This window comes from Poromitra crassiceps (assembly GCF_964638095.1).
Source record: "Poromitra crassiceps genome assembly, chromosome: 5".
NCBI classification, from domain to species: Eukaryota; Metazoa; Chordata; class Actinopteri; order Beryciformes; family Melamphaidae; genus Poromitra; species Poromitra crassiceps.
This window is the reverse complement of record NC_139642.1, coordinates 52648639-52674646: the sequence shown is the minus strand read 5'-3', so window position 1 is coordinate 52674646 and position 26008 is coordinate 52648639. Positions and strand designations below refer to the sequence as shown.

The 26008-nt window shown below is 45.6% G+C and overlaps 1 protein-coding gene across 3 annotated transcripts in view; it reads right to left on the bottom strand.

The window, feature by feature from the left end:
• rap1gap2a (RAP1 GTPase activating protein 2a) overlaps positions 1-26008 on the bottom strand; it is a gene marked incomplete at its 5' end in the record, with an annotated part of 118599 nt that overhangs the window by 77919 nt on the left and 14672 nt on the right. For 2 of the 3 annotated variants that reach the window (XM_083637547.1, XM_083637551.1), the window contains one exon: positions 98-237. The exons of the other annotated variant lie outside the window; for it this stretch is intronic. In XM_083637547.1, coding sequence (XP_083493673.1) covers positions 98-237 — 140 coding nt within the window. Of the gene's footprint in view, positions 1-97; positions 238-26008 lie in introns of those variants that run through there. 3 annotated transcript variants of the gene reach the window in all.

The window sequence follows — 26008 nt, the reverse complement described above, 5'->3', positions numbered from 1 at the left end:
GCTGCAGACTGTGTGCTTGTGTCTGTCTGGAGCAGCAGGCACATGTAATGCGCCCGCCTCAGCAGCGGACGACAACACGGTCAAAAACTTCACCCACCGTTCGCTCTCCTCCCTCTCCCTCTCCCTCTCCCTCTCGCGCTCCTTGGCTCTGCGAGACTTGTGCAGGAGTCCGATCAGGATCACCGCGGCCCGGATGCCGGCCTTTTTGCTGTGGACCCGTCCTCCGGCCTGAGACATGCCGAGCGCTTCTGCTGGTGCCAGGAGGGGGTCGGGTGACAAGCGGTCCAAGGTTAGACTAAGTCCAGGGCTCCTTGTTTACAGAACCTGTTTGGTTGTATAGCTTTGTGGGGGGGGGGGGGGGGGGGAGTCCCAGCTGCGGATGCCAGAGGCTCGGTTCTGGATAATGAGAGTCTTGGATCCGCCCGGCAAGTTACTGCCAAGCCAAGTACCTGTTTGAATTCTGGCGCTAGATAGGTAGCATAGAGAGGCTATCTATAGTCAAAGGTTCTGCTACAGGTCTGGACCAGTAATCCAAAAGTTGTAGGTTGTGTTTTGAAGGTTTGATAGCTTCTGATCTCCAGTTAGAACTCTGTTGTTCTCTAGGTTGTAGAATCACTATGGGCTTGTTGTAGTCCCAAGGTCCAGAGTGGCACTGGCCAGTCCAGAAGGTGAGGAGGGCTGCAGCGACTCCAGCTCAAGGTGAACTTCTATCTGCATTCCCTGCTCCTGCAAGGGACACGTGTGCTGTGGCTCCACGAGGTGACATGGTCCTCCCCACCCAGACGACGAGCAGCTCTGCTACAGGCGGCCGGACAGACACACACACACACTGGGGCACTGCATCTGTCTGTACCTACATCTACCTCTCCACCTCTCTATCCTTCTCTCACATGCGCTCCCTCTTCTCCCTCTGGCTCTGGCTGCTCTGCTCCCTCCTTCCTGGCTCCCGTGCCCCGCCTTCCTCCATCTGATAGGCAGGGTTTAGTGCAGGGACCGCCCCTTTCTCCCCCCCTTCCTCCTCTACTGTATGACTCTCTCTCTCTCTCTCTCTCTCTCTCTCTCCTCCCTTCCTCTCTCTGCCCTTGTTTCTACCTTGTTAAAAATGCCATCCTAATCTGCCTGACCTTGTTCCATATATGCACGATTCTATGATTTAATTTCTAGGCAAATGCACACTCACCCATATCCCCACACACACACACACACACACGCACACGCACACGCACACGCACACGCACACGCACACGCACACGCACAAGCGAAATCTCAACTGAAGCAGGCTTATCGGCGTATCGGCCACTGTGCTGTTGCCAAGGACATTGGAATTGAAATGTAAATACAAAATGACACAATGAAATTGAGGGGGGATGAAATAATACAAATACAAAAATACAAATAAAAACAACTGCTAATACACTCACTAATTTTGTGCACTCGCTCTTTTCGTGCACACAGACACACATGAACACACACGGAAACAGATAACACATTTTGTATATGCAAACACTCACGTAGCCCTGCTGCTCATTTCTCCCTCTAACTCGGTTTCTTTTCCTCTCACTAATGCGTCATGTGTCACGCTTCGACAGTGTTTCCTGTTCCTTTTGCTATCATACATTCACTGTCTGTACAGCGCTATTCCTCGCCACCGCCGCTAGCCAGAGCTGATATTCTCTCCATTTGTTCCATAGCTCAGTAAACAGAGCTAAGTCAGCCATCTTCCCAGAATACATTCTAAAGTGATCTGTTTCCTTCTCCGGCCACCTGTTCCTCTTCCCTCTGTGTGTAGAGGACTAACTGACTGACCACTGAATGAATACATTAATAAACAAATGAATGAACGAATGAATGAACTAGAGACATCTTGCAATGGGAAGGAAGGAATGGGGGACAGGGGCGTAAAGTGTGTGTGTGTGTGGGGGGGGGGGGGCTACTTCCGGCCTCCTTGCTCGGACCACAGCCATTTTCAAACTCAGCCGTCATTGTGATCTGAACTAGACACCTGTAAAGTTCCGTGGCTGCATCTTGCTCGGTTCTGACGCTATCACAAAATCTGTCCACAGACAGACAGACAGACAGACAGACAGACAGACAGACAGACTGACAGACAGACAGACAGACAGACAAACATATAAACACTTGGCAAAGTACTCAAAACCGCTTCTGTGGTAGTTCCCAGTACAATAGGTGTCACCAGGACACACACACACACACACACACACACACACACACACACACACACACACATACACACACACACACACACACACACGGCGGGGGAGAATACCAGCTGGTAATGAATGGCTAATTGACTGACTAATGGCATTAATTTTCTTTTTGTTTGTCAACAATATCTTCATTTGAATCCTTGGTCCAAGCCCATCCATTCATCCATCTATCCATCCAATTACACCCCATGTGATCTACACCATTTTTCTTCTTCCTTTCTTTTGCTCATTAGTCTGACTCACTGGCTGTTTCATTCAGTAAAGCAGAGGACATTTAGATAAGCTTCCACAGATTTGATTTAGGTACTTTCACTCCCATTTTGCTCCAGCCAGCACACTAATTGCACTTCCTGTCGTGGCGGCGTGGGCTCAGGGCACCTGTTACGGAAGCGCTCGCAGCACCAGGGTACTGTAACCTCCGCGCGGGCTGCAGCATGGCACATAAAGCTGCGATAAGTCTCATCAGTCACCGGTGGCATTAAACACAATTTACAGCCCTAGCTTTCAGTAACTGAGCCCCCTCGGCAGTCAATATTTGAATATGTTTCCAGGGAAACTCAAAGTCTATATAAACCACATTTGAATGATGAGGTTTTCACATGATGAAGTGCGGCTCTATAGAGAGCCAAAGTGGAATGTCACTTCCTGCTTCAGCACTGTACCAGAGATTTTCATCCGTCATTTATTTTCCCATAGACATTTTGTAAAATGCTTATAAACATAGTTTCACTTGTTCAAATCAAACGGTTCAGATATATTTAGAAACAGGAGAAACCGCATAACATTTCACTGGGACCAAAATGTAAAAAAAATTGGGTTTAAAGAAAAGTTTAAAAAGTGTTGGTCCGAGTGAAATGTTCTATGGTCTCTCCTGATTCTAAATATAGCTGAACCGTTTGGTTTGACAAAGTAAAACAATTTTTATAAGCATTTTACAAAATGTCTATCCACCTTATTTTTGGCGGCCATTTTTGCCTGATCTGCTGATGGGTGCTTCTTCCGGTGTGATCCTCCCAGCCTTGTTGCTGACAGCTTGACACCCGTCTGGGCGAACGGAGCAAATCACTAATCAGGTCCAGCTTGGCAAAAATCTTGTCGATAAATATCCCTTTAAGAGCGCAGTGCATTCATGGGTAATCGCCTGCTGTGGCTAATATTACCCATGGAAACAGTGTTTCGAGTAACACTGTTTCCATACGGATCACCAGCGTTAGTTTGTTGTTTATAACGTGGCTATATTCATAACATTTTCTATCTCGGATGCGTTATTTCGAATCGCACATAGGTTACGCCTGGCGCAACCTATGTGGGTTTCAGGACGAAACAGACTCGAGCCACTAACGTCATCTTAAGAGCACAATATTCCTGGAATGCAAGTAAACAGTTACATGTCCTCTGCATTCTACATAAAATTAAGATATTACGGGTTGTTTTATTTTGTATGTTACATACTTATTGACCAAGTTATGTTCAATTCAGCCAGGGTACAAGAGACTGAGTGTAGGTGGCCATCTTTTCAAATCAAGTAGAGTACATTAGGAAATGGCAAGCTGCAACAATGAGTCACGTTAAACCGGACCTTGTACGCACAATTATTTTTTACAGTGGGGCATTCAAAAATAAGGTGGATAGGAAAATAAATGGCGGATACAAATCTCTGGTACAGTGTTGAAGCAGGAAGTGACGTTCACTTTGGCTCTCTATAGAGAGATGAGGAGGACACAGACGTAAAGCTACATGGGCAATATAAATATAAAAGGGCTGACGGAGCAGAAACACACACAATGAATCACACGGCACATATGGCGCACCTCGTTTGAGACGGGGCAGCGACGACGTAAGGCAGGAAGTGCTGTTTGATATGTGTAATGCAGTGTCTCTGGACTCCTCCTGCACACGATCATTAGAGAACTCCATCATTCAAGACAAGAGACAAAGACATCTTTAGTAGGCGAGACGCCTCGGTAATTGTCTGACAGCGCCCAGGGAATAAGATAATGCCGGGGAAACAGCCGCCGCTACAAAGACAACAATGAAAGGGATGGTCCCACCTCTCCCTGCGCCTGCGTTGCTCTTCCTGTGTTGCATCAACGCCATGACAACAGGGCCAGCCGCCCGAGCGTGCGCCTGAAGGACGCCTCGAGGCAGCCATGCGAAAGGTCCGCGCTGATTTTTTTTTGCCGACTGCCCTCGCTGGAATTAGCTTCTTAAAAGTGTCCTTTCTGATTTGATTGATGCAATCTGTGCTTATTGCTCTGTCTCTCGCTCAAAAACCACCTGAGGATTCTCCCCCACCAACTCCTGCGTGAGACGAGGTGTGTGTGTGTGTGTGTGTGTGTGTGTGTGTGTGTGTGTGTGTGTGTGTGTGTGTGTGTGTTTGCGTGTGTGCGCGTGGCAAACTTGAAAGACAAACAACCAAATTGGACGATCAAAAGTCCCCTAGGGATGATGGCAACAACACGCGAAGTGAACATTCATGCAGACTCACTCGGCCATGGGGTCCTGATGTGCGTCATCAAGGGGAGTTAATGAGACACCATCCAGTCTGAGACACACAAACACATTCTCTCTCGCTTTCTCTCTCTCTCTCTCTCTCGCACGCACGCGCGCACGCGCGCGGGGCACGCGTGCGATGCGAAGGTGCCAAACTTGGATAAACACAGGTGCACAAAACGCAGAGCAGATATGGTGAACTCAAACATACTAATGGGTGGAGGTACACAAAGTTAGAACTGATACCACTTTCAGACCGATGCCCGGGGTCGGACCAGGGTCACTTGACCCGTGTTCAACCCCTCTTTTGTCAATTCACACCAAGTCAGTCAACACTGGTCGGGCCCTGCTCAGGACAACAAAAGCAGGCGGGTTCGACCAGGGAGAGATGAACAATCAGCAGAGGCTATGAGCAGAACAAATAGCAACCAGTGTGGTGCCACTCACACTGACATGAACACTTGTCTGACCCTGGTCTGAGACGGGCCGTGAAGATGGGCTACCCTTTCATACCCAAAATCAATCTTGGAGTAACCCTGGTTGGTTGGTTGGTATAAGAAACTCTCGCCCCACCCCCCAAACACACACATGGACTGGTGCTGTCTGCCTCTCCTGTCGCTTCACAGCTTCTCAAGTGTCTCCTAAACAAACAGATGCCAGTCTACCAACGCCACCCCCCTTTGCAGCTCAATCTATTATGGGACACGCACAAACACACATGCATGCACGCACGCACGCGCGCGCGCACACACACACACACACACACACACACACACACACACACACACACACACAGCTTATATTTATAGATATATTTTCTAATTACTGTGGTATAATATTGTATGCATGTATACATTTTAGATGTTTTTATATTTATACATGTACATTTTTAGATTCAGCTGGTGGCAGAGGATAGAATGTTCTCAATGCCCTTATATTTTGAGCTCTTATATTTTTAGATAATACAAGTCACATTTTGCACATTGCTCTGTATTTGCCTAGAATCATTCATAGTCATTAATGATGTTATAGTTATTATTAGTTAGTCATTAAAATTGCCTAAGGCAGGTGATGTTAGCAAATCATGACATCATGACATCATCAGTGATTTGTGACACAAAATGGTATTATCAGTGACATCATCAGTGATGTCATAAATCCCACAACATGGCACACCCATGGCGCATCATCTCCAGTCTCCTAGAAATCGAGCGTGGGAAGCACGTGAGCTATTGAAATTGCCTCCAGAGTCTCCAGCCTAGAAATCGAGCGTGCGTGTTATTAGTACAATCTTGGTATTTTAGTACCTGCTCAGCATTTGTTATGATTTGCTTAGTTAAAGTACAGCATACAGATTACACATGTGTTATGTTTAGATGTCTCTTGTTGCTGTCTTGACTGTGAATGTAGCTGCCGCAACAAAGTCATTTCCTGTAAGAATCAATAAAGTATATATCCCATCCTGCAGATCACCTGAAAACTGTACCGTCCATTATGCTAAACACACACGCACGCACACACGGGGCACACACACACACACACACACACACGCACACACACACGCACACGCACACACACTACGATAGTCCTTGAATTACACAAGGCTGTTCAGTTGCTCACACACACACACACACACACACAAAATGCCTGACCTATTCAAACACACCCAGCAGCAAGCCTGTTGGAGAAAATGACCTTCACAACTGCTGCTGAGTAACAACCCCCCCACCCCTAACAGATACGCAGACACACATACCTTACACACACTTATACCATGGTCTGTGTGAATACTCGATTCTGATTGGCTGCAAGGTGTCCATTAAAAAGTGATATTGTACAGTGATAATGGACACCTAGCTAAATGGTCTGTTCACCGTTCATATCAATGCGCCATAGTTTCATCAGTGTTATCAGGAGAGCAGTTTGAGCTCTATACCCCCGTTAAGGGTTAATATGACAATTTTGGACGTTGAGAAAAAAATTGACTCGGTCAAAGTAAGTATTTAAATCACCCCTGTGTGCTCAGTTTATCAAAAATAACTCTTATTTACAATTTTGATTTTCGTTTCGGACATTTCTAACCTCGCGTCACCAGGCTCTTCTCGGTGACAAAGGAGATTGAGAGAGAGAGAGAGAGAGAGAGAGAGAGAGAGAGAGAGAGAGAGAGAGAGAGAGAGAGAGAGAGAGAGAGAGTTCTCTCTGCATGTCACCACATACAGCCCCCGCTGCTCTGTGTTACTTCCTGAAACTCGATCGCTCTTAAATGTTAATATACTTGGCCAATACGTATCTATCATACAAAATAAAGCAAGCTGCCAAACGGTAATGTCTTCATTTAATGTAGAACGCAAAACATCGTTAAACCCGCATTCCTGTGATAAAGTTAACGTTTGAGTCGGCTTTAAAACGGAGGGTGGTGGAATAGTGGGAGGGACTATTTTATTTCGTGGAAGACTGATTTACAGTATGAATAACAGACATTTAGCCATTTAGATTGCTTTATTTATTACACATGGAAATATAAATGACTGGTCTTATTGTTTTGTTGGCAAGTGACCATGGTATAAGCGGGTTAATGCACTTCGAGGTGTACATTATCACTTTTTAAGGGACTTCGCGGAGGCAACCATCCTCGGCTTCGCCTCGGACGGTTCACGCCTCTCGCGTCGTCCCTTAAAAAGTGATAATGTACACCTCGTCGTACATTAACCCTTACATACATACAGCGCATGCACGCACGCACACACGCACGCACGCACACGCACGCACGCACACACACACACACACACACACACACACACACACACACACACACACACACACACACACACACACACACACACACACACACTCCCTTGCCCCCTCTCTCTCCCTCTGCCCCCACTCTCTCCCTCTGCCTCCCTTCAATTATATATATATATATATATATATACAGTATATATATATATGCAAATCAACATGCTCCATTGGCGTGAAAGTAGATATTGCCAAAGCATCAAGGTAAACATTGGTGCATGAAATCCCATGTGGCCCCCTGCAGCGTACTGTACTGTACTGTTCTGTACTGTACGTGTAGGAGATTAACTCTGAAATGTCATGTTGTCATGCAAATCAAAGATAGGCCAAGATGGGAAATAACAATGAAATGTCACGTTGTCCCACCGTTTGCCCTGAGGACAGGTCACGGCTTGAGGTGCTTTCAACACGTTTACAAGCCGACATCCTGCTGTTCTCCAGCCTATAATTACCTTCAAATTGAAATGCGTTAGCAACAGCATGCTGATACAAGCCAGCGACTGGACTCATTTCCATTCGGACATGTATATGGAGTTTTCTGTACTAGCCTCCTGAAGTCTGCACCATACAGAACATAACGTATGCGCTGTCTGTACCATCAATTAATCATGGGGTATTGGATTTCTTTTAGAACCTCTCCGATTAGAAAATACATTTTGTCACACAGGTATCGACAACAGTATCCATTTGCACTGGGGTCATCATATTTCTCCCAGGTAATCATACACCTTTCTCCACTCTACTAGCCGTCCACCAAATACAGCTGACTTCTCTCTCATCGCCTGCCTCTTTCTAGGAGTCAGTCTGCTTAATGAGGCAGCATTTCTCTCAAGTCAGGCGGACAATCACAGCACTTTTGAGAGCCACAAGGTGCGGACGTGCACACGCGCTCACACACATGCTCACACATGCACGCACGCGCGCACACACACACACACACACACACACACACACAGTGTCTTACGTGCAAGACCAATCTAAAGCACAATGATCCTGTCGCCCCACATCACTACAATACAATTACTGAAGTGATCATGTCACAATGTGACCTGTGGTGTGTGCGTGTGCATGTGAATGTGTTAGCACGGGTCCATAAAGTATGTGTGTATGTGTGTGTTTAAAATACAGCATGTTACAGTATTCGTAAGGACACTTTACTGGACATTCACACAAGGCAATTTTTGCCAATTCACGTGCGACCTGATTACATACAAAGTCAATGCAAACGGAGGAGTAGATGCAGTTTCGCCCCCGGCAGGGCGAGTGAGGTGAATGACGTGAAATCTCATGGCACGGATGATGCGATTTTCGCCTCACCGCCCATTCGCTCGAGTTTAAATTTTTCAGCTTTGGGGAATAATTCGCGAGTGAAGCTTTTTAGTTTGCCTTGGGGTGAACGCATGGTTAGTCACATGGCCTAATATCCACTCATCGCTGGTAATGTAAACCCTAACATTACAAGAAGCAGCACACATTCCAGTAGTGTTCATGTATAAATGCATGAGTGATTTATGAAACCATATATTCTAGATCAAATTATTATCGGTGGAAACAATGTGTCAAAATGACCATTTTCCAAATGCATTAAAATGAAAATACACTCTGTATGATAAAGTCAAATAATGATGATTCATGAATACTGATGAGTTGTATATTCATGATGGAAAGCCCCATCCTCTCTTCCGCTGCCCAAGTCTCCCAGCATGCATCATTCCTGCATTATTAACGGCACTGGTAGCCCTGCTGGTCATCCTACATCAAGCTCGCACGCCGTGGCGTGAAGCCGAGCTGAAAGAACACAAAACTCACTCAAACTCATGGAACATGTCAAGCCCCTCAAGGGTTTTTGGCTTTCCCCTGCATGTTTTATTTGATTACGTTTATATTATGTATAATTGTCTTACTGGCTTTTAAATATGTGCTTAATAAAATAAACATAATAAAGTAAACAACATTAGCCCATCTCCTAATCCCTGAAAAAGAGAACAACACTTGCAATACAAGCAATTCCTGTTTCACTGAATGCAGTGTTGCATTCAGTGACAGTGGGATTTCTAAAACATTTTTATAGTATTATTTTTAAAGCATTTATATAGTCTTTTACAAAATGGAATATGGAGTATGTAGAATATGGAACCTCAGCATGCTAGGCTGGCACTGAGATTCATGACTACCAGTGAGTCTCTCTCTCTCTCTGCGCTAGTGTCTCTCTTCTTCTCTCTCCCCATAATTAACAGTATCCATTCCTGTTTGCTCACGTCGTCAGCCTGCTGTGTGTCTCTGTCTCTCGTCTCTTCTGTGTCTCATCTCTCTGAACGGCGCTAACACTCTGGCAGAGTGTGAGGGCACGCAGGGCCGAGCCCCCCGGAGACGCGTGGGCCTCTGCGCCATGGCCTCTCGTTAGCATCGCTGCCTCGCCGCCATGGCCTCTCGTTAGCATCACCGCCACATGATGCGTTTGATTGCTGCTGCTCGGTGTCCATCTGCCTCTCTCTGCCATTAACACAAATCAAGCCTGTTTCCCTCTAATGCATCTGTCTGTCTCATTCCCTCACCTATTCCAATCCACTTCTCTCTCCCTTACAGAATGAGAGAGAAATGTGTGTGTGTTTGTGTGTGTGTGTGTGTGTGTGTGTGTGTGTGTGTGTGTGTGTGTGTGTGTGTGTGTGTGTGTGTGTGTGTGTGTGTGTGTGTGTGTGTGTGTGTGTGTGTGTGGGGGGGGGTTTACATGTAGCCCACAGAGCCAGGGGCTCTGCTGAGTCAGCCAAACAGGACACCACGGTCCCTATTCTCCCACAGGCCTTCGGCGCTAAAACGGGCCTTAAACGCAAAAAAACGTGCCTTGCGCCTGTTTCGGGAAAATAGCAATAGGCTTTAGGCTGCCAAATGCGCTTTAGGCCGAATGGGCGTGGCGGAGTCCCTGAATGCGCCGAAGTGGGCGTGGCGGCGCTAAATACCGGCGTACTACTATCTTCCAGCCATCTTCCGACCTGGCCGACTTTTAGCGCTTTGCGCTTTTGAAAAGCTGGCCTAAAGCAGGATTCTGTGCAACGGGGACAGGAAAGTGAATGGAGAATACAATATATATAAAAAAATACTTTAGAATACAATAGAATATAAGATTGCAACCCTTCTCAGGCTTTTTGGGTGAAGCTGTAATGCAGTTTCATAAATTTAGTTTAGGCTATCATAATAATCCCCATTTATGTGTAATATAGCTCTACGTTTTATTACCCCCCCCCCCCCGAAATTAGCTAGGCTACTAATATTACTAATATTCCTAATTAATATGTATTATTATTTCATTCAGATAATTGACATTATAGGCATGTATATCGTTTAATGTGAGAGAAAGGGAGAGAGAAAGAAAGAGAGAGAGAAACTGGATCAACTGTTGTGTAGCGCTTCTTCAAACCCCACTCTTCATTACAGCTATTCATTACAGAATTGTCTGTTGTATTTATTTTTTCTGTGTGCAAAGCATAGAAAGTTATAATTATTTCCAAATGTTTCCCCCGTCTGTGGCAGCGGAGCTGTCCGAGGTGCTGAACAAGCGCAGCGCATAGACGGCCACCTGGGGCGGCTCACTCAGGCGGTCCAGGACTGGGCGCGGGGCGTCGGCGGGGTAATTCTCCTCCCCAAACAGTGCGCGATGGTACATTTGAACCTGAATGGATAGATGAATAAACAACTTAAGTAAAGAGTTGTTTTGTAGCTATTCAAAATGAATGGTGGACAGATATATCACCTGATTCGCCAGCACCATCTTCTCCTCAGCTGTGAATTTAGTGGATCGGTTTTGGTCTGCCATATTGATCACACTGCGCCAGCTGCTGCCAATCTGGCTTTTAAAGCCCCTCTGATTGATTACTGAAGATTTTATTGAGAATGAACATATTTGTCAGAGCCTGTGGGCAGGGGGTGGGGGGGACGCATATATAGGCCAAATAAAATACTATTACTCAATAATAAAATCCTGTAAATTAAATAGAATTAAGTTATCAGATCCAGTAAAAGTGATAGGTGTCATTCAGAGGATGTTGCATCGTGCAGTGGGGGAGGAGAGATAAAACGATATCATTCTGGCCATCTAATCTCATGACATCCAGCCATAGGCAATATTTTTTTCTATCAGATGCATTTAGAAATTATTTTCACTTTGGTCTTGCTATAGTGTAGCGTATTTACATGCTTGCAGTATTTTAACTGCAGTTATTGGTTTGAGAAGCATAATAATATGGAATAATAGCCTATATATGGAGATAGACAGACCGGATGAAGGGAGGGGGGGGCGGCGGAGCCCTTGGCTTTGTCTGGTTTTACCGGATTTGTCCAGGAATTGGAGCTTAAAAGGCAAGCGTGTGTCTCTTCCCTGCAATTCTCCAATGAGCGGACAATGCATAATTTTACGCTTAAAAGGCGTGGTTATAATGGTTGAGGCTGAGTTTAGCGCCGATACCAAGATATCAAGTGCGCCTTTCCACGCCCACTGCTTTGCGCTGCGGCTGGCGTTCGGCCTAGAAACTGCGCCGCTGCAACGATAGAGCCCCACGTGTTTTTCAAGAGGCGACAGATTGAGGAGGTGGAGAGGAGGGAGAGAGAAGGAAAGTTTGGGGCGTGACAGACTGATGGATGATGTGCACACACACACACACACACACACACACACACACACACAAACACACACGTGTGCACACACACACACAGGCCTGACCTTAAAAATAGAGGCATTAGGTGGACGTTAGAGTAAGAGCTGACAGAATGTCAGCTGTTGTACTGAAGCCAGTACTAAGCTGACCCACATTGCTCTAGTCAAACTGAAAGCAAAATGCTTTACACAGCTAAAGCAGGCAAAACTGAACGAAGCAACAAGTGGTAAATCATCAGTTTTCATTATATGGGTGTTGCTAAATAAGCAAACAGGGATTTTGCAGATAAAAGACAAAACATTTATTTTGTACAGTTAGCGTCTCAAAAGGCTTCACATCTTTGCTGCTACAGGTAAAGCCTCCGTTGCATAAGAGCAGCTGTAGTGTTTTTGCACTGCACTTCCCAGATAGCACCTGCCAATCAAACCGTGTGGGCGGAGCTTATATTTTGTGTTGATGGCGGTTTCTGCAGGTGGCGCTCTTTCCTTTGCCTGGTCAGCCATAGTGGCTATCACTGCTCGTGCTAACATACCCAGTTCTTCTTCTATTAATTACACTCGAAACAGTAATATAATAATTGATAATTAAATATAATAATTTCTAGCGTGTCGCCTGCTCAGCTGGCATGGGCTTCACGTATGTTGAGCAATTGTGAGCCCCGTGCCGTTCGGATCCCCTCGCCTTGTTATAGTACAGTAGTAAGATTGACTTGCAACTGTTGCTCCTGCTGGAAACGTGAAACACATCATTTCTCATTTTCCGACAGGGTTTTTCCTGGGGACATATTAATATTGCAGAAGCTGAATCGAATGGGTTGTCTGCTAATCGCATTACAGTGGCAAGTCGGCTTCATCTCAATTTCTTACCTTTCTTCCAATTGAATTTCTTACCATTTCTTTCTGACACATATCTGGAGTGGACATTTTACACAACGCCAAGCTCGAGTGAAATATATTATGGCCCAAAAGTGGTGAAAATACATCCACAAATCAATGTAGAGCTGAAGAGGGCGGGGCCGTATATGAACAGTATTTGTCATGTGGACATTGCAGTGAGAATAAAGAAAAGATCTTATGTGGTATTTAAGTTTCCCCTGGGCTGCTCAACTCTTTCAATGGCAGTCAGGTGCAATGACTTGGGTGATGGAGAGCAGAGGGCTGCGTCCACCTGGGGCGCTGATGGCCTTGAGTGAGATCGCTACTAAACATCCACACACACACGCACACACACACACTCACACATACACATACACACACACGTGCGCGCACATGCACACACAATGCAGGGGGGCAGCACTTTACTTCCCTTGGGCCCCAGCTGTGGGAAATGAAGGCGATAAACTGAAGTAGTGATAAAAGTGTCTGAGGGAGGTGTGTCTATGTGTGTGTGTGTGTGTGTGTGTGTGTGTGTGTGTGTGTGTGTGTGTGTGTGTGCGCGCGTGCGTGTGACAAAGTGCTGGGAGCAGGGCTGGTAAGCGGTCCTGTGAGATTCAGAGCAGAACGGGGCTACCGAAGAGAACAGGTCGTGCTCAAGGGCTAACACACACACACACACGCACACACACACACGCACACACACACACACACACGCACACACACACAGAGCTATTAGGACTTGCTCTCTTGGCCCTCAAGCGTCCAAAATGGTGCCTGATGGACCATCCATCAGCAGGACCGATTGCTGTCTGGACAAGCTCACACAGACCAACAGCAGGCGCGCGCGCACACGCACACACACACACACACACACACACACACACACACACACACACAGGGGGGTAAAGGCCTTTCTCTTTAATTATGGCAGCCTACAGGATACAAAGCTTCCGATCATGGGTTCAAACCTTGACATTCATTCTTAATTATTTCCATATTGATCGTATGTACAGTAGGTTATGAGGGAGCGGCAGTGTTTTTGTGACAAGGAACATGACAAATATTGTATTCTATAAAGATGGGCTTCTGGGAAATGGAACCAAATCAATGTGTATAATAATAACATGGTGAACTTTAAAGCACAATAACATGATGAAAAATCGCTCGTCATTATGTATGTATGTATGTTAGCCAACCTTGCCTCAATATGTTACATATTACGGGCTGCTCAATTAATCGGATTTTAATCTCAATTACAATTTTGGATTCCCACAATTATGAAATCAAGATAATCGAGATAAAACAATTATTATTTTTTATATATTATTTATTTGAGTTAGCCTATCTAAAAACAATAATACTTTTATTTATTTGTTTTGCCCTTAAATTATATTTAAAGTTCAAAGACATCCAGTATTAAAACTTTTTTTTTTCAAGTTAAATAAATGCATGATGTTGCCAAAGTCAATGAGTAATTGCGTTAAATAATCGTGATCTTATTATCAGTGAAAATAATCGTGATTATGATTTTTGCCATAATCGAGCAGCCCTATGCATCAGCACATTAAAAGCACGGCACAAGTTTTTCCATTGTGGGAGATGGGGATGCAGATAGGGAAGGGAGCCTCCACCTCAACGACGACAGAGACTTTTGTTTTGGTTTCTATGAAAACTTGTACGTAATGCCGACATTGAAAATTGCTGTTAACCTTTTGTTTAATTTTGTGGTAAGGGAAGCTTACTGTGCAAACAAACAAAAATCCTCTGTCCAATATTGTTAAAGTAGCCAGCAAAATACTTGGCATGCAGCAACTCTCTTTAGTAGACATACTGTATGACAGACAAGTCTTGGGCATGTTTTCATTTGTTCCATGTGCAATAAATGCACTTAATTTGCACTTTAAACTTTAACTGCACTGCATGGCAGCACGTTACTTTATTATGGTCTGACTTTCGGATTCTTTTTCTTTGGTTGTTTTTGATGTTGTAATGTCCCGTGCCCTCATGTATGCTGTGTTTGTGTTTTCTACTGCAAACCCATTTTCCCCTCGAGGGTCAATAAAGATGCGATATGAACTGAACTGAACTGAACTGAGGAGTTAAACTCATTGAGTCCATTGGTAAATATTTGTGTCTCCTCTCATCTCTGCAGCAAGAGGAATTGTCTAACAGGGTGCTTGAAAATCAGGAAATCACTACAGAACATAAAGACAAAGAGAAAATCTAATCAAAACATATCCTGGCCAGAGCAAGACAGAGAGAAAGTGTGAGGGAGAGGGGATGAGCCAGAGTGCCGGAGAGACCGCCGAGGAAATGAGGGACATAAAGTAAACAGGAGGGGCAACGAGTGAGCGAGGGAGAGCAGAAGAGAGAGAGCAGAAGAGAGAGAGCAGAAGAGAGAGAGAGCAGAAGAGAGAGAGCAGAAGAGAGAGAGAGCAGAAGAGAGAGAGCAGAAGAGAGAGGGAGGACTGAGCAAGTGAGAAATAGCAAATGAACATAAAGCATATAAAAAATATAGGCGGAGTCACTGTGATGTCACCCTGGACTCCCGTTTTGAAGCCTTTTTTGAAGCCTCGGGTATGGGAGTATGGCCGTCGCCATCTTAGTGTTCTTGCGCAGCTCGCACGCACGAGACCAGGGGTTTCCCACAGAGCCACCTGCTATTGTATTCCACTTCTTTTCTATCATCTATTTGACTCCAAATGGGTGATTCTATAAAAATTCATGAATTCAAGTCATGAAAGGTGAAATTAGCGAATTAGAGACCAAAACCGTGTTTTCAACCAGGTCGTAAACATGTTTTAATCCTGTTGTAAAGTCGGGCATTTTAACCAGAGGGTGAATGGGGAATGACTCCCTTTATGGAGCCAGCCTCAAGTGGTCACTCGAGGAACTACAGATTGGATCACTTCCGCATAGGCTTCGTCTGTCCCAGCCCTGAGCTTGCCGCATGCAAACAACAGTGAAGGAGCAAGAAAGAGAGAGAGAGAGGGGGGGGGGGGGGGGGGGGGGAGAGTCAGGGAGGAGACGAGAGTGAAGCTGTGGCTTAATTGGAGATATCTGTTTCTTTGTGAGCACTGATTGCCGTGTCAAATCAGCGACAGCTCTTTGTTAATCAGCCATCAAACGCAAACGCATGTCACCGCAGCACAAATGTCATCACGCAATTATCGCTCGCCAGGCTATTTGATACATGATCGTTTTCCTCTAGGTCGTGATGCGCTGGTAGAATTGGCTTGGGTGACATTATTCTCAGATGTGTGTGCCTCACTTTGGCCGTTTTTTTGCGTTACTGATCGTAAACGGATTTGATACATGTGGAAATACACAGGTGTAACGGGACAGATACACTCCTGGAAAATTGCAGCCTGGTCACCAGAATAAAATGTGGCCATTGTAGGTTCTTGCAATCCACGGATACGTAGAATATCGACATTTCTGAATCAAAATGCGTGATCATGTTTCTAGATAGGTGAAATAGCGCGGTGGCCAGTAAGGGTGTTGTGGCCGGGGTGGATGGAAACACTTTCACACCGGAGAGCCGTGTTCGATCCCCGGGTCATGGTCACAGCGTTTCCAAAGTCTACATTTCAACTGTAAGTCACATATTTAACTAGAACGACCGCAACGCGGACTTATGCCTCCGCCATTAGTTCATTCTGGAGTCCAAATCGCCATTTGAGGCAAATTGGAAGAGATTCCGTCAAGGCACTCCTGTGATGTTGCGTTACAGAGCTTGGAAATTGGGTGTGTGAGAGGTCACAGTGACCTTGAACTTTGACCACCAAAATGTAATCAGTTCATCCTTGAGTCCAAGTCGATGTTTGAGACAAGTTTGATTAAATTCCGTCAAGGCATTCCTGAGATATCGCGTTAACAAGCTTGAAAATGGCGTTGGAGAGCTCACCTTGACCTTTGACCTTTGACCACCAAAATCTAATCAGTTCATCCTTGACTCCAAGTCGATGTTTGAGACAAGTTTGATTAAATTCTGTCAAGGCATTCCTGAGATATCGCATTAACAAGCTTGAAAATGGCGTTCGAGAGGTCACAGTGACCTTGACCTTTGACCTTTGACCACCAAAATCTAATCAGATCATCCTTGAGTCTAAGTCGATGTTTGAGGCAAATTTGATGAAATTCCGTCCAGGCGTTCCTCAGATATCGCGTTAACAAGCTTGAAAATGGCGTTCGAGAGGTCAAAGTGACCTTGACCTTTGACCTTTGACCACCAAAATCTAATCAGATCATCCTTGAGTCTAAGTCGATGTTTGAGGCAAATTTGATGAAATTCCGTCCAGGCGTTCCTCAGATATCGCATTAACAAGCTTGAAAATGGCGTTCGAGAGGTCACAGTGACCTTGACCTTTGACCTTTGACCACCAAAATCTAATCAGATCATCCTTGAGTCTAAGTCGATGTTTGAGGCAAATTTGATGAAATTCCGTCCAGGCGTTCCTCAGATATCGCGTTAACAAACATCGTACGGACGGACGGACAGCCGTACGTACGTACGGACGGACAACCCGGATCCATAATGCCTCCGGCCTGGCTATCGCCGGTGGAGGCATAACAATTTTGTTATGTAAGCCTAACCCAAATGATAAAATAATACCTAACCTTAACCAATTTGTTTTACTTGCCTAAACATAACCAACGTTTTTAAAGTTGTTTTATTTGCGTTTAAATCATATCCCTGCTTTGCGAACACATAAAATGCCAACATTTCTGGAGATTGGGTTGATTGGATGGAAATACATGTTGAAATAGACAGGTGTAACGGGAGAAATGGACCAATATTCTCCAAGCACCCCTAGAACATTTTTTACAGACTTTTTTAGACTTTTTACAGATGCAATATGACAGACATGACAGGCAATGCAGATGCACACATGTGCAGAGACACACCTCGCACTTCCAACATCTCCCCCCCCCCCCCCTCCACCCCCCCCCCCCCCCCCCCCTCCCGTTCAGATCTTTCCTGCATTATGAGTCAGGGTGTCTCTCCCGTTGTTTGCTTTCTTCTTTCCTCCGGGGGGCCAAAATGTCAGCCATTACATCACAGTGCTAAATCAATTTCCTGCTTTCTCTGTTTGCCCGTCTGACCGGGATGCGGGCTGACAGCCGGTTAACCCTCAATCTCCCTCTCCCCCTTCTCCTCTCTCTCTCTCTGACACACGCACACACACACACACACACCCTACGAATAACAAATAGAGGGTGCACGAAGGAGGAAATTAAGAATTGTAATTAACAAAAAAGAGGAGGGGGTTAACACCAACTCACATTCACAGTCAAAATCAACATCCAATGAAGCGCCTACTATCATAGAAGTCTCCAATCCTGCACCTATGGTGGATTAACACTGTGCAAAGGCTACTAATATGGTAACAAAAAACTATTTTGAACGAATATTTTTACAGTTTGAACGGCACTATCCGTTAAGTATCTTAACACATTCACTGCCAACAACGTGTAAACACGTTTTCAGAATCCAGCTGTTGACTGCCAACAACGTGTTAACACGTTTTCAGAATCGATTTTTTTTTTTTGACGGTGGATCGTTGATCTGGCCCTTTTGCATCTTCTATTATACTGTTAGAGCCGCCGGGCGTGTGCAATCCATTCCGCCGACCCACTGAGTGGCGACGGTGCTCAGACTATTGAGTGTTGTTTGGCCAGAAACGCACGCATTCCAGCTGAGCTCAACCGAGGACCCAGAAGCGAACGAGCCTCATTCTCATACTGTAGGCGAAAACCTTTCACACGGACGCACGGCGGTGGGGGGTTCCAAAGGTGGACTGGGTGGAAAGCACACTTTGAAGCGCGCAGCATAAAGCCTAGAGTCACACAAGGCTTCGTAAAAGCTCTCAACCCGAAAATCCAAGAACGGATTAAGCCACATCCACGCTCGCCGACGAGGGGCCGCCAGAGAGGGAGGCTGCTGCTCACTGCTCAGACAGGCAGGAGAGACTGGCTTGTGACTGACAAACGCTGCTGAAATCCACCAGACACGCCCACGGAGGGAGGAGTTGTAAGGAGAGGGGGTGCGGGTGCTGCTATGGAGGAAATTACTGTTCAGAACTATATTGTTTATGTCTGATGTCTCACTGATGCCAAAAATAAATGGTTAAAGTGACTATTTGATTGAATTTCACAAAACTGCGATTATCTCAGCTTTTTGTCTCAGACGCTGAAACCATGCTGTACTCAACGGCTAATATCTACATAACTACTAACTCTACAAACTAACTCTTTTAGACAGAGAAAGCACACATTCTATTAGTACTTTTGTGAACTTTCTGTTCACAAAGTCCAAGCAGAAAATTATCCTTGGCTCTTGTAAAATGAGCCAGAATCCTCAAAAAAAACCTCTGGCAAAAGCTACCTACAGTAAAAAAAAAAGGCTGGCAGTGAATGTGTTAATTGGTCTGATGCAGACGTCTCATTTTAGATGTCCATGTTGCAGTCGTGCAATTTGATGTACCGGGCGTAAATTGCCCCAATGTATCAGCACAGGCCATTAGCACTGAATGAATCATAGGGCACTTAGTGGCTAGCCAACAGTGTACAGCAGGGCTATTCAACTAAATTGTTCAGGGGGCCGCATTGTCAGAAACCTATGGGGACCGGGGGCCGGACCGTTCCATTCCTGCATCTATGCAGGCAAGGACAAGCCCAGGCCATAATCTGCATGCAAGGACAAGCCCAGGCCATATCTGCAGGTTGCTCATATGGAGATGATGGACAAGCCCGGCCTATATCTGCAGGTTGCTCATATGGAGATGAATTGTTCCTTTCAAAGCAAATTGGCTTTGACTTTAGCTCTGCCAGAGCGAGACAAGCCCTTGTTCCGTGTCTCTGACGTAGAGAGAGAGAGAGGCAGACAGAGAGTGTGTGTGTGTGCGTGCGTATATGAAAGCACAGAATGTGTGTGTGTGTGTGTGTGCATATATGAAAGCACAGAGCGTGTGTGTGTGTGTGTGTGTGTGCGTATATGAAGTACAGAGCTGAGCAGGCGCCAACTGTAGCTTTAATATCGATTTTTCACGAGTCATTTATGACAGATGATAAGAGCGCAGAGACCTAATGTGAGCCGGTGTGTGTGTGTGTGTGTGTGTGTGTGTGAAGGGGAAAGGAGGGGTCGGACAGAGAGAGACAGACAGAAAGAGAGACAGACAGACAGACAGACAGACAGACAGACAGACAGAGAGACAGACAGACAGAGAGACAGAGGAAGAGAAAGACAAAAGCACAGGTACTGAGAGTATCTCTTTCAGATATTTGGAGGTGAGGAGTTGTTTTTAGTTCTAAAAGTGCTACAGAGCTATAGCTATAGAGACCAAAACCCATTTTTGTTTTTTCTGTATACCAGGCAGTTACTGTAAACTAGTGTCCTCTAGTAAGAGAGTGGCGTCAGCGGAGGACCAAAATGCAAGACTCATTAGCCAATGAACAGCCAGGAATGGGTCTCACGCTACTTTTGCATGCTAAAATAAAGCCGATAATGTACAATTTGATTAATTTCAAAGGATGAAAAACCCTTTCAAAGTACAACACTGTCTATTTTGATGCAACTCGACAGTGCTGCTTTTTCTACTGAAGAGTTCCACATTCTACTTCCTGGAAAAAAACTGGTCCATTGGAGTGAATGGAGATGTCGGAACTCTTCTATTATACGGCTCTGCTGTAAACATGTTTATATCTGCTGTAAAGCTGGGCATTTTAACATGGGGGTGAATCGGAAATGACTCCCATTTGGAGCGAGCCTCAAGTGACCATTCGAGGAACCGCCGTTTTGGCACTTCAGCCCGCGAGACCGAAGGTTGCCGCTCAGTGACTCTTCTGTCCCTTCTGTCCCTAGCCTCCATAGGCTGTGTGTATGTTGACCTGAGCCAACATGGTCACACAAACTCCATGAGTGCCAGGCAAAAATAACCTCCCACTCCCCTCGCTCGCCCTCTTTGTCCTGCTCTCGTTCTCTTCCACCCCAGCTCATTTTGCCCAGGAGAATCCATCTCCATTCCTCCCTTTATATCAGTCCCTCTGAACCCCCCTTCTTCTCCTCCTCCTCCTTTCTGTCTCTCCCGTCTCGTCTTCGCTCCTGTCTTTTCATATGTAAAGAGCTGCTCTCCTGAAGAAAGACTTTCTCTTCGCTGCATGCTCAATCTCAGCCGAGGATCTGGCTCTGTAGCTCTATTGTCATCTCCTCGCTCTCCTCGTCCCCACCTCTCTCGCCCCTGATCCCTCAATCTGCCGCTCTCTCTCTCTCTCTCTCTCCTCTATGTCTGCCCTGTCGTGCGCCTATTCTCGGCCTCCAAAACGTTGCCATTTTATGTGTGGTTAATTTGAAAACCTGGCTGCCTTTCCAAGGTCAAACGCAAGTAAAACAACTGTGGTTATGTTTAGGCAAGTAAAACAACTTGGTTACGGTTAGGATTATGCTGTGGGTTATGCCTACCCCACACTACAGGATAATTTGCAAGATTATGGCCAAGATTCCCCCCTCCCGATTTTCTCGGGGGTGCTCCCGATTTGAAGCGCGTCGGGCAGATAATCTTCCCAAATGATCCTGTAGTGTGTGGGGTTCAAAGATTCACAATCGGGAAGACTGCCTCTTCCCGATTGTGAATCGGGCATATCTAACATGTTAGATATTTACAACCCGACAGGCGATTGCATCTCGAGCAGAGAGCCAGTAGTAGCTGCGTTTCCATTACAGTTTTTCGCAAAATAATCTGGTCCGCGTCCGCTCGCAGCCCCGCACAGAAACAAAGAACGAGGAAATTGTCATCGAGGTGAAATACCCGTGCGTCTTTGAACGGGACGGAAAACTAATGCTATAGGTACTGCAAAGCATGTAGCCTACAACAAGCGCTTAGGTCTCAGCTTCCCGCATCGGCGAGTGTCCGCACGGAAAAGTGAGTCAAATCAGCAGACGCGCCCCTCCACAAGACACCTGTGCAGACGGTTTTCGCCTGGCCGTGCACAGTAGGCCTACACCCCGAATGGACGCGGCTGTCCGCGCAAATATTAGTTAAACAAATCCTTTCAGTGCAAATGCATTACAAAAACAAAAAATAAAATTTGTTTAGAAAACGAAATGACACTACTACACCCGGTGCGCACACTGAATAGGCATTTTAAAAGTTAACGTCGAGCCCTGCTTCCAAGGTGAATCTTCAGCATAATCTTCTAGTGTGTGGGGTTGCGTTTGAACAGACGCGATTGTGTGTGTGTCCCAAGATTGAAATGTTAAAAAATCGGCTCTCTCTGTCCTGTAGTGTGTGGGCTCTCAAGATTTTTATAATCTTCAAGGATTTGAAAATCCTGTAGTGTGGGGTAGGCATTAGGCTTAAATAAGAAAAAAGGTTGATATTTAGACTTTGGAAATGCTGTGACCTCAACATGGCCCTCTGGTGTTGAAGGCAAATGTTTACGACCTCCATCCACGTATCTAGCAACCTGATATCCAACATATTTTTGTTCAGAATGTTTCTAAATGTCCGTGTGCAGAAACGTACAATTGCGACAACTTATTCTGGTGACCAGGCTGTGTAGTTTGCCTCTAGCTTATATGTCAGGTGTTTTGTGTCCAAAACAGCGGCAGCAACAGGCGCCGCAGCAGCAGCAGCAGCAGCAGCAGCAGCAGCAGCAGCAGCAGCAGCAGCAGCAGCAGCAGCAGCAGCAGCAGTAGCAGCAGCAGCCGAGCAGAACTCACATCCTCGTCCTCGGTTTCCAACGGCAACACTGCCAGGCTTAGTCCGTTTAGGCAAACACTCACCGAGACACAACAGAAGATTAAGGAGACAAAGAGGAGACGCACACAACGCGCCAAGATGTCAGACTCTAGTTCCATAACAAGGATCTAGTATATTCAAAAACAATCGGATGAGAACACAGGCAGCGCGTTGCGGGTGGTTATGTGATACAGTAATGTTATTACTTTCCCCAGTGCTGACATATTAACATCCCACAATTTATTGGCGGGTGTAATAAAATATGTCTCCGACGTCTGTTATCAACCGCCCTTTCAAATTTTAATTATCTACAAATGATATCCCTCCTCCAACTGCAACTTTGGATGAGAAATGGCATTTTATGGACCAAAAAGATGACAATAACATTGGCGATCAACGCTGTTTGCTTTGCCTGATCATTAACAGAGAGATAACTGACTTTTGAAAGTGTTGTGGAAAAGTAACATAATGAGTCCTGCGTGCTTTAGTAGCCTAACAATTTCCTGCGTCAAGTCAGTAATACAGTCCAGGTACAGCTGGCAAAAAGTGTATATTGCTAAATTGTAAATCTGAACTGTCTCCCTCTCAGAGACATTGGTTGAATGAATTAACATCATATAGTACTCCTGAGAAGATCCTGTACAGTGTGAGAAGGAAGCCGGCAACTTATAAAAAACGTATGGGGCTCCTTTCTGGCCTCATTACCTTTCATTACATCCTCAGGGATAGTTGACTGGTACTGGCTTCATAAGGTTCTAATATCACCTTCATTATGTCCACTCCACATACCTAATTTGTTTATTGGTTTTGATTTGATTGAATATTACCTCCTGTAGTTTACTTTACTTTTATTTTATATTTGAAAGAGAGCGAAATGTCTACCATACCGGGAGGGGGGATACCCTCTGTATTTTCTTTGTCTGTTTGTCTGTTTTTTCTGTTTGTATTGTTATGTATGGAAATTGAAAAATTGCCATTCTTGGTTCAATAAAAACATCTTAAAAAAAAAGAGTCAGTAATACAGTCAGTAAAGCAACAACATTATTTTCGAATTGAGCAATATGCAATATATGAGTTTTTGTTGTTTTCCGAGTAGCCTCAAACACCTACAGTGCCGTGAGCTCTGTGGCTTGATGCTGAAATGAGGCATGTGGGCTCAGTTGCTTTGCAGGATCGATCGCTGCATTATGCTCATCCTCAAAGAAAGCCAGTGAAGTGAAGGCGGCAGAGGTGGGAAACATTCAAGTTACAAGAACAGGTAGAACAGCTCCCGACTCCTCTCGCCTCCGACGTTCCCCGTGGATGATATGGATGTGCTGTTTATCCCATCTCCATAACATGCCGCTCAGGGAACCCTCGAGCTAGGCCAGGGTCTATTTGATGAGCCCTTAACGGCCAACACAAAGGCCAGATGGTGCGCTTATCAGCCACTCTGTGTGTGTGTGTGTGTGTGTGTGTGTGTGTGTGCATGCAAGTGTGTATGTGTGTGTGTGTGTGTGTGCGTGTGCATGCATGTGTGTGTGTGCAGCATCAGGGAGAAGGCAAGAAGTAAATATTTGTCAAAAGCATAAGAGGCAGCTGGTTGTCTGGGGGGCTTTAGGGTAAGCAGGCTCTCGCAGAACACACACACACACACACACACACACACACACACACACACACACACACACACACACACACACACACACACACACACACACACACACACACACACACACACACACTAATGGTGAGAGAGAGACACACATTGTAACCACCGTCTAGGAAACCACTGTCTTTTTTGCCATACGGCCCATTTGATTTCTTAGTTGAGGACGTGACAGTTGAAGTTGGGCGTGAGGCGAGACAAGCCCCATGACAATCGCCATGGTGATGGACAATACTGGACCATCCCTTTGGTGATCATCATAGGTTCACGGCTGCCATGGCAACAGCCTCGGCCGCCTATAGGCTGATTCGTTCAGGGGGAAAAAACAGACTATGGTCTTGCAGCAGTTTAGCCTATAGACAGGCAGCAGCTGATTGTACCGCAGACTGGTAGTGGGAGCAGTACGTGTTCTCTGCAGAGCGGTGGTTGTTTTTCACTCTGCTCATGTGGAACACAGTCATTAAAGAGATGAAGAGACACGCAACAAAAAGACATTGGCTTCTCACTTGATGGATCAACTAGCGCCCCTTCGTGTTGTTTAAGACAGTGGTTCTCAAACTGTTTCCCATCAAGTGACCCCTAAAATGACACAAATTAGACCACGGACCCCCGTTTGGTCCCAGTGTCCCCCATCTGATAAGATTTTAGCTTTTAGATGTTTTATTACAGAAAATATATGAAGCCCATGAGTCTTACTTTCTGTCATTGTGTTACTATAGTGAAAATAATCATTATCCCCTTTTAGCTGTGGGACCCCTGGAACCCCTTCACAGACACCTGAGGGTCCCTGGACCCCACTTTGAGAACCACTGGTTTAAGCAGCAGAAAGGGAAACTGGAGTGTAAAGTAGTTTCACAATAAAGCCCACACTCGAGCCTCCCCGGGGGGGTTTGGCACTCCACTGGTCAAACCGCCCAGATGCTGAAATCACAAGCAGTCCTATAGAGCTGCTCTCCGTGCTGCAACAGGTAGAGATGTAACAGGTGGCAGAGAGGACACAAGAGTCAGCCAGCATAGAGGAGAAACATGGAAGCAGCTCCCTCTAGTGTCCGATTGACTTCACTTCAGCTGCTTTCATTGCAGTTTCCTCCAAGAGGCCAAGTACGTCGGCTCCCTCTTGTGGAAATAGATGGAAACCTGTGAACTGCGTTCCCTCCATATAATGTATCTACTCAGCTGTCTCACAGATGGAATGGTGGTCTCTTGTTGGCACATTTTGATAGGACAGACTGAATCACTTGGATGGAGATTTCTTCTCCTTTCTTTACACTTAAAGCAGATTCAAAATCAAACTGAGATGAGTGATTTGAGCTGTTCTCTAGTCTACTGTACCTGGCTGGGGACACACATGCACTGTAGCTCAGAGCACAATATGAGAAACAATGCAAGCAGGCTACATCCAGGGAGGATCATGATATATTATACTATTAAGGACAATATAGTAGTCTAGCCTGGTAAACCGTTGTTTCATTCTGTGGATCAGTCTGGCCTCCAGCCTGCCCCCAGTGATTTTCAGAAAGTGCCCAGGCCAATCAGGGACCTGCATTGTAGTTGACAACGTAACCAGTAGAGTAAACTA